Source organism: Saccostrea cucullata, unplaced genomic scaffold (genome assembly GCF_032062105.1).
Source record: "Saccostrea cucullata isolate Sc308-1 unplaced genomic scaffold, CSIRO_AGI_Scuc_v1 ctg128, whole genome shotgun sequence".
Classification (NCBI taxonomy): Eukaryota; Metazoa; Mollusca; class Bivalvia; order Ostreida; family Ostreidae; genus Saccostrea; species Saccostrea cuccullata.
Genome location: NW_026935471.1, coordinates 215,472 through 225,637, shown reverse-complemented (window position 1 = coordinate 225,637; position 10,166 = coordinate 215,472). Strand labels below are relative to the sequence as shown.

Here is a 10,166-nt window from a genome sequence, read left to right as displayed (position 1 = left end):
AAATTTTGCCTTATTCTTGAATGTCCTTATTCGATGTCTTAGATGTCTAAACATTACACCACTGTTTTGATCTCGTCCCTGGTGGGGTCCATCGGTACCCTTGGAGCTGAAACCAGGCCGAGATCATCACTGCACTGTGGCATTCTATATTAATGAGATTCGCTCCTCGGCTTTCCAGCAGATTTTTGTCTGGACCTCTGTTTAAAGTAATATCTAAAAATTATCATCACAGACCCCTACTTTGTTGAATTTTCTGAATATATAAGATAATTTTAACAACTCTTTTAAAATGTCATTACTTTCAAATCATTTTATTGCTGTATAGATTTTTAACACCAGAAAAATAACATTTTTTGAGTGCAGAAAGGTCAAATAATTGATTGTGCGAAGTAATTTGAAACTATTTTTGTTGATACAATTTTCATGTGAAAAGAAATTGCGTTTGATCCTATAATTCATTTGGATAAAAAATATTGAAGGAAAAAACTTTGAAAATTGATTTATGTGTTAGACTGAATTGTAGTGCAAAAAGGTCATATTTATTGCTCTGTAGTGCTTAAAGAAGCGCACTGATCTTCTAATCTAAATATTATACAAATACAACAACTAAAAGCAAACTTGACTAAAAATTCTCAATACTTTTGATAACAGGAACCAACCTCCTTAAAACATTTCAAATTGTGATTAACCTTTCACCAAAGTCATTTCTTTAAGTTTAAAGTCAGTGCGTGCCATTTTCAATTGCTAGAAGTCAGTATTTTTAGTTGTAAAAACGACACAAATCACAGGTTATTAAAATTACCTGCATTATGTATAATTCCTCATTCAATCTTTCGTTTTTTCAGGTATTCACAAACGATTAAAAAAAAGGTTTTGTCGGTAAAAACCAAGTGGTTTTCAGAGAATAAACTTTCGGTTTGGTCTTCTGATAAAAATACCGGTACGTGCAATGTTAATTGATTTAAAGGTAAACCTCATTCATACTGAAGCCCATTTAGGACCTATCAAAGATATTTTTGAATTCGTTTGAGGTCTCATCCGAAGAACAGTAGGTCTCTACGTCCTAAAGTGTGATTGGAACCCGCGACGTAAGGATCAACTCCTTACATTGCGACGCTAGGGTTTTTTTAATTCGATTTAAAGAATTGTCAATTTGTTAAAACGAATTAAACTCGTTTTAACAATTCGTTTGAATTCGTTAGGATGAATTTAATCTTTTATAACAAATATTGAGTTTATTATAACGAATTCAAAAAAAACTAATTGAAAGACAAAATCAATTCGTTAAAATGAATTCTTAAATTTAATAAAAATAAAATTCATTTTAACAAATTTTAAATTTTGTTAAAACGAAATAAATGCGTTTAAACAAATTCAACAGTCATGCCTAGGGACAATAGAAAGATACATGTATATACGAATTTGATATAACAATTTGTCGAATAAGGTGTAACGAGTTGAATTCGTTATAACAAATCTAAGAATTTGTTTTTACGAATTATATTTAATTCTTTATAACATTTTTTTTTAAATTCGTTATAAAAAATCTAACCAATTTCTGAATACCGATTAAAATCATTATAATTACGAATTCAAAGAAATTGTTACTATGAATTTAATTCGTTATTACAAATTCGACACTTCGTTATATCGAATTCACAAGTATTTTTGATAAGTCCAAAACAGGCTTCCTTACTCTGTATAGAGGGAAGTAGATAGCGATCGTGTAATCAATATTAAGTTTCCTCATTAAAATACATGAAGTTCTGTTCAGAAATAGACATTACTAATAAAAATCTGTCTAGAGGAGAAGTACCTACATCGCTCATTTTCCAGAAAGAAAAAAAACACTGTCCAGCTGATTTTATAGTAAGGTAGAATTATCAAAACAAAAACAAATCATTATCAAAATAATTATCGATATGTTTAAAGACAACATAATAAAATATTTTGTAATAATCTGATGAAGACTCCTTCGTTGAAACCATGCAATTTATTATTTTTGTGACGACGACTTACTAGTACTCGTTATACTAGTACTCGTTATCTTCACAATGAAAATGCCATAAAATATTTATTGAATAAATGTGAAAAAATATCAAAAATTCTTCACGGTATGAAAAATATTAAAAGTTCGAGAAATTATCGAAAATATCGTAAAATAAATTTACCAGTGTATACTGGATACAGGGAAAAATTCGCCCCGTTTTATTTTCGCCCTTGTCACAAGTGGGCGAATTTAAAACGAAACGAGTTCAAAGAACACAGTATAATTTCTTAAACAAAACTGTGACTGGGCGAATTTGAAACTGAGCAAAATTGTTAGCAAGTGTTCAAAGACGAAAATAACAAGGGCGACAATGACCATGTATATAAATATATAATAGTAACATTAATTGTGCTGACATATTTTCGCCCACTACATGCAAAATAAATTAATTCAATATACAAGAGCTCACAAAATGAAACCCCACCCCATATGATTATAATGGCAAATTCCGTGTTTTGCTTTGGAAGAACTGAAATAAGTGTCAGATGAAAAAGTAATATATGAGGTGAATAATCGCACTATGTTGTAAACAATCTGTGAAAGTATCATTAAAATTTTATTCAGTGGTACATGAATAGGAGGAGTTACGGATAAGAGATCGGTACCCCTTAATATCATAAAATGAATGGAAGTGTCCATGTTTTATTTTCGGAAACTTGAAATTGTGTCCAATCAAAAAATGAAATAAGAGGTGCACAATGTCATTATGTACTAAATATTCTGTGAAAGTATCATTGAATTTCATTCAGAGGTACAACAGGGAGTTGGGTGTCTCAAAGCGTATCGGACGAACGGGCAGAAGTACGGACAATCCTATCACTACATACCCCTGCTTTTCAAGTGGTGGAAGGATAAAAAGAAATGAGTCTCATGTATGTTAGGATCTAAAGCCTAAAGAAAAAAATATCGAAATCAATACCAAGAAGTCTGCTGAAAAGAAAACAGTATAATTGCAATTTAAGTTTTTATTCGATTTAAAGCTTACAAAATTGGTAGAATGTGTTTGAGTAAATGTTATTTAAAATACAGACTTTAAAATCGGAGCTAAATGCTTCAAATAAGCAAAACATGATGTTCAGATTGATTTTGAATTTATATGCTTGACTTTCACATTCTTTCAAATATTTCGTTCTGAACTGCGACTTAATCTTCGTCTTCTTTTCGTTTTTCTTCTTTCATTTGTTTTACCAGTCCCTCCAGGAGACTGTCTCCGGTTTCACTTCCATTTCCTTCCGAGGAAGAGCTGAAATGACTAGAAGCCGGTTCACGTTTTCTTCGCAGAGTAATGGCGGCCTTAAAGATCTCGGGTCTTTGACTAGGCCATTCTTCCATACCATACACAGACAAAACCCATTTGTTGTGAGGATCTTCCAGAGAGTGGCCTCTTGTACATGACGGATCTTTGCATTTACCTTGAGTAAAAAAATAACAGATATGTAAGTATGGACATTCGTCGGGAACTTCGGATTCGCAGTGGTCTGCTGGGCATACTTGAGGATACCTACATTTCAGTATGGTAAGAATTTCACCATCACTAAAGCCATTCAGGCCGAGTTTGTTTTTGATTTCCTCGTTATTACCAACAGTAAACGTGTGGCCATTCCTGCACATCGCGCCATAATTGCAATAACTATTTAGATGGTACCTGCAAACATGAAAACGTTTGCAATCTTCAAGTTCACATCTCGTCACGTAATTAATGTGATCCGTACAAAAAGTGGCATCTCTTAAGAAAGGTATGATGTGGATTATCCGGTCCCCTATCTTATAGAATGCCAATATTTTCTTTTCCTCTAAGAGCCAATCATCGAAATCATCAGAAAGAGGGGGATATTTTTCCTTAAATTCTTCTAAACTAATACAACCACTATTTTTCACCAGGAACCTAAATACATCTTTTTCCCTCTCGTCTTGAACATCCAAAAACGAGGAATAACTCCTTCGCTTTTCTCTGCTTTGTTGAAGTTTTCCATTGTTCTCCATTTCTTAGACTTCTCTTGCAGTATTTTCCGTATCAAATCTGTTTGAGGTTCTTTGAACCCTATTAAACGAAATCACTACAATACATTTAACACAATCAATACAGATATTTCATATCAAATAAGTTAAATTTAAAATATTTACCTGTGTTTAATTTTTTTTAAAGGAATGTCTGTTTGGAAAGGAAACGAAGAAAATTTCCTTGAAATCTTACTTTCTGTTTATTAAGAGGAACAAAAAATTAAAGATAATTTATCATTCAAAATAAAGCACTCACGTACTTGGAGATAATGCAATTTTGTCGTTCCTTACGTCAATAAACTTATCAAACCTATGTTTATCAGATACGCAGTGAACCTTCATTGCATTATTGTCAGTGTAGTTGAAAGGGTTTTATGAAATATATTTATAAAAGAAAATGACGTCTATATATTTGACATTATCTATCCATATATTTCAAAGGACATTGTATATGCTTTGATAAACAGTGCGACGTTTAACTCTGGGCACGACATTGTCCAGACTTTTTACTAATATTTTTTAATTGTGATGCTCAAAACTAAATTATAGCACTTGGTGGTATTCCGTAGCAGTATCACAGGGTCTCATGTTGAACTCACTAACACGTCTATTTTTAGAGATATGACGTCCTAAAAGTAAAAATCACATAGGAGAATGCGGGATATTTTCATTCTTCAATTACACAATTGAATTACAAATATAAACAATCATAGATTACATACAAACAAGAAAAAATGTGTGAATGATGTTTTTTTAGTCCTAACAAATATCCCACCTTTCTCCAATTCGAGAAAAGGTGTCAGGTGGGATATTTTCTCCCATTGGGATTTTTTCTCCAACAAATTTGTATAGTTGGGATAAATTCCACGAATATTGACAATGAGCAAATTTTCTCCAAAACATACCTAAACAACGGATATATCCCATAGATTATGATGAGTGAAATATCATTATCATTATCTTTGGGATATATCCACTGTTATAAAGACTGTATGGAGAAAATACTCATTGTCAATATCTGGGGAATATATCTTATATGAGGATTTTTTTTTGGAGAAAAATCACAATGGAAAAAAGTATCCCATGCATCTGACACTATTTCCCCCAAGTGAGAAAGGTGGGATAGTTGTTGTGGCTTAAAAAACCCACCATCTCCCATGGGATTCTGACTTTCAGGCCTTCATATCTTTAAACATAGATATAGGCATGTTTGGGAGTTCAATATGAGACCCTGTGATACTGCAAGAAATCTCATGTAGTGTTATAAACTTACATAACGATTAGAAATGGTAGCAAATAGTCTGGACAATGTCGTGTCCGAAATTAAATTATTTACATAATTCCTTTTTATTATCATCAACTTTTCTTTAAGCTTCTGATCTACTCAATAATTAAATAGCAAATATGGCAAAACTCTAATATTATTGAATTAATGGTGCAACTGCATGATACTGAACAATAAACCAGCTTTCTTTTGCCAAGAGTTACTTTTACATTATCTAAATGTAAAAGTGCATGTAGAATGATATTTGTTTCTATGAATTTATTTCATATTAATAGCTTATACTGACATTTTATTCCAAATTAAAATGATTAACCCTTTGTTTTACCGGTATACTAATTTTGAGTACAGAAAATATATGTATTCCCGTCCTACCAGATCAATAAATAAGCTAGTTATATAGGTTGTGGCAGACCGACAGGGGGTGGTTACTCCTCCTAGGCACCTTATCACATCCTGAAATTTCAAGGGGTCCGTGTTTTGTGCCTTGCTTACAGATTTGTATTGCTTAGGTCTTTTGGAGGTGGGCGGAGGGGGTCGATCGTTATCTTTAGTTTTCAGCCTTCCTTCTTCTCTGTTACATTTTTTTTTTGTCCACATTTTTTTGTGTTCTCGGAAACTACTCGTTCGATTTTGATGAATTTTTTTTTGAAAAATGCATGTTTATGTACGGAACGAAGGTCATTTTGCTCACACATGCATGCACGTGCGTGCGCTTGCACGTAGCGAAATGACTGATATACTTACTATTGCTATAACTTTTACATTTTTAATGAAATGTCTTTAAACTTAAAACAAAAAATATATTTATTTAGTAGTGTAGAAAAATGACATGATCAAATAAGCGTACATATAAATTCACGCGCATGCACATGCACTTTCCTCTGATTGGCTGCAAAATAAAATTTCAATATCTTCCTTGTTAATTGACAAAATACTTTGAAATTTGGATAAAAGTATATATCGTTAGCTTCTACAAGACGTTTATATGGAAATTCTTGAAAGCATATGCGTGCATGCGTGCTGCAAGATGACTAGCTGAAACTTTAAATGGCTATAACTTCCTAGGTTTTCAACAAAAAGGATGAAATTCAAATATAGATAGGTATCATGGGTTACTACAATACGCTTATATCGAAATTTTAAAATGCAAGGACATGCATTCAAATGTGCTGATTGGCTAAAACTCTATATGTTGTTTATCTATCATATACTTATTCGACACAATTCTTTGAACTTTAAGACACTGGTATTAGCACAATAAGATTATATATGTGAATATTCTACAAAATACGCACAAGCACACGTGCTAGTATTTATAAATTTCTTAGTTTTTAAAGGAAGATGAAATTAAGAGTATTTGTAAACTAGAAAGTCTGCTTTGGCAAGCAATAGCGTATGTCGCCCCAAACTGTTCCCCTATTAGTATTACCATGGCAACCATTGATAATTTCGGACAAGACTTTCATTTGTTTGTATCACCAAAACAATACTCATTAGCTAAGCTTGGACAACATTAATTCGTATCAGTCCTTTCAATACTTTGATTAACATTTAAAAATCAAAGTTAAAGAATTTTCACTTTCCCTTGGTTTCCATTGCAATAATGGATTATTTGAAAATTTTAAATGTGAATCGCACAACTACAATTACTAATCACTAAAATAAAAAAAAAATCCATGACGAATGTTCAAGGGACCAGAGAGAACACTCGCGGACAAAATTCGTCGCTTTTTGCAGGTTTCCATGGCAACGGTAGCCATTTTGAAACTGAATGACCACACAACACATGAACACCACTACAACCAGTGATCGTCCTTTGAGGAAAGTTTCAGGAATATTATCCCAGTCATCTCCGAGAAACAGCCTGGACAACAAAAACATGCGTACAATCGCAATATGTTGTCCCCGACTTCGTTCGGGTCGACATAATAATATAAGTTCCTACATTATTCAAATATCAGAAATGAATATCAAGACACCAAGCACGTGTGCTGATTTCTGATTGGTTGACATCCATGTTCCTGTAACTTTCTTTATTATGGTATTCTTTGAGATGGTGTACATGTATATGGTAATTTGTGAAATCATGTGCATATACATGTACATGTAGTACAATTCTCTGTTATCCTTGGACTTTCAGTTACATAGGCCTCGGAACTGGTGGGTGGGGAGTTAAAAAGGCTTAGCCCCCACTTTTTTGCAAAGATAGACATAATATAGGCTTTGGACATTGGGGGTATAGGTTATTCAAACCTCCACCCTTCCTATCCCCCCCCAAACACTTTCAAAAGCCACGTTGCAGTTTAGGTCAAAAAAAGGGGTAAGCGGTAGTATTTGTAAAAAAAAAAAAAAAGCACTGAAAGAAGGTCAACCCCCCTCCCCCACGAAATAGGATTTTCCTGTTTGGACAATGGATACATTTTTCTATTTTGCTTATCAATCTATTTTTTTGTAGGTTCTTTTTTTTCACTTAGCCCCCCTCTCCAGTTTCAATTTGTTTCCGACAACAATAAGATAGGCGTGGCATTTTCAAAAGCTACACAATTAGTGTCTCTCAAATGGTTTCCTAGATTCTCAATGGTTAAGACATTAATGACATCAACAACCTTAAATTGTTGTTGACAGCGATGAGATGACTTAAGTCCCAACTCTTTGCTACACGAAACGCTATCATTGGATTCTAACTACACTTGTTGACATTCGTCCGAATTTCTATCCAATGTTTATTACAACAATGAATGTAAGGAAGTGTAAATTTCAGTCTGTTGTACGTAGCGTCGAGAATCAATGTCACGCCTTACTGAAAATCCAAGTTAATTTGTAAGCGATATAAAAAATATTAACTGGGCATGTTTTTGTAGGATGACTGACCTGCAATTCAAGTCAAATTTGACTTTTTTTTAAATTGGGAGAGGATATTTTGGAGTTAATATCATCTAAAATACAGACTTAAAAATCGGAGCTGATGCTTCAAATAAGCAAAGGATAATGTTCGGAATTATTTAGAATTTATCTGCTATTGGCTTTCACATTCTTTCAAATATTTTATTCTGAGCTGTCACTTAATCTTCGTCTATTTCTTCTTCTTTTTGTTTTTCTTCTTTCATTTGTTTTACCAGTCCCTCAAGGAGACTGTTTCCGGTTTCACTTCCATTTCCTTCCGGGATGGAGCTGAAAGGACTAGAAGCCGGTTCACGTTTTCTTCGCAGAGTAATGGCAGCCTTAAAGATCTCGGGTCTTTGACTAGGCCATTCTTCCATACCATACACAGACAAAACCCATTTGTTGTGAGGATCTTCCAGAGAGTGACCTCTTGTACATGACGGATCTTTGCATTTACCTTGAGTAAAAAAGTAACAGATATGTAAATATGGGCATTCGTCGGGAACATCGGATTCGCAGTGGTCCGCTGGACATACTTGAGGATACCTACATTTCAGTATGGTAAGAATATCACCATCGCTAAAGCCATTCAGGCCGAGTTTGCGTTTGATTTCCCTATTATTACCGACAGTGAACGTGTGGCCATTTCTGCACCTCTCGCCATAATTGCAGTAACTATTCAGATAGTACCTGCAAACATGAAACCGTTTGCAATCTTCAAGTTCACATCTCGTCACGTTATTAATATGATCCGTACAAAAAGTGGCATCTCTCAAGAAAGGTAGGATATGGATTATACGGTCCTTTATCTTATAGAATGACAATATTTTCTTTCCCTTCAAGAGCCAATTATCAAAATCATCAGAAAGAGGGGAGTATTTTTCTTTAAATTTATCTAAACTAATACAACCACCATTTTTCACCAGGAACATGAATACATGTTTTTCCCTCTCATCTTGAACATCCAAAAAAGAGGCATAACTCTCCATTTCCGAGACTTCTCTCGCAATACTTTTCGTATCAAAGTCGGTTTGAGGTTCTTTGAACCCTATTCAACGAAATCACTACGATATATTCAACACATTCAATACTGATATTTCATTTCAAATAAGTAAAATATTAAAAATACTTACCTTTGTTTGAAAAGTTTAAAAAGAAATGCCTCTTTGGAAAGGAAACGAAAAAAAATCTCGTTTTTGAAGTGTTACTTTCTGTTTAGAGTCGGTGATTTTTTTTTGACATACCTGAAGATAAAATAACCTTAAAAGTAAAGTGGTATACCGTTATCAGAAGCAAAAATTTAAAGATAATTTATCATTCAAAATAAAACACTCACGTACTTGGATATAATGCAATTTTGATCATCGTTCCTTCGATTAACTTCGTTATCACACCTATGGTTAGATACGCAGTGAGCCTTCAGTTTATTGCGTTCTTGTCTATGTACTGGAAGAGTTTTTATGAAATATACTGATAAAAGAAAATGACTTCTTTATATTCCGACATTATTTATCAATATATTTCAATGGAAACTGTATATGCTAAAGTAAACTTTTTCGACATTTAACTCTGGGCACGACATTGTCCAGACTTTTTACTAACATTTTTAATTGTGATGGCGAAAACTAAATTATAGCACTTGGTGGTATTCCTCAGCAGTATCACGGGGTCTCATGTTGAACTCACGAACACGTTTATTACCTAAAAGTCAAATTCCATGAGAGAATGATGGGAGTTTTTTTTTAATTCTTCAATCATACCAGTTACAAATACATGTACATAGAATCACAGATCACAGTTACATGGTGTCTTCCCACTTAGCCAACATTTTGAAAAAATACAGGTTAAACATAGGTAAGTCGGTGTTGGCTAAGCGGGAATGGGGTGCAGGTGGAGAACAAAAGAAATAAATCACAGGTAGGCTATAGTCTGTTTAGCTATATGCTG

The 10,166-nt window shown here is 33.5% G+C and overlaps 1 protein-coding gene across 3 annotated transcripts; it reads right to left on the bottom strand.

Annotated features, from left to right (window-relative positions):
* Window positions 1–3,087: 3,087 nt before the first annotated feature.
* On the bottom strand, window positions 3,088–9,389 carry LOC134242949 (uncharacterized). Of its 3 annotated transcripts, none has more exons than XM_062725155.1 (2): window positions 9,353–9,389; window positions 3,088–4,091 (listed from the first exon to the last, which is right to left on the bottom strand). In XM_062725155.1, exon 2 carries the CDS (start codon window positions 4,031–4,033, stop codon window positions 3,194–3,196), a length of 840 nt encoding a protein of 279 aa, XP_062581139.1. In that variant the 5' UTR covers window positions 4,034–4,091; window positions 9,353–9,389; the 3' UTR covers window positions 3,088–3,193. The 3 variants fall into 3 exon arrangements, with proteins under 3 accessions (XP_062581139.1, XP_062581138.1, XP_062581137.1); XM_062725154.1 differs by lacking the exon at window positions 9,353–9,389 and adding an exon at window positions 4,308–4,333; XM_062725153.1 differs by lacking the exon at window positions 9,353–9,389 and adding an exon at window positions 4,175–4,295.
* Window positions 9,390–10,166: the final 777 nt, after the last annotated feature.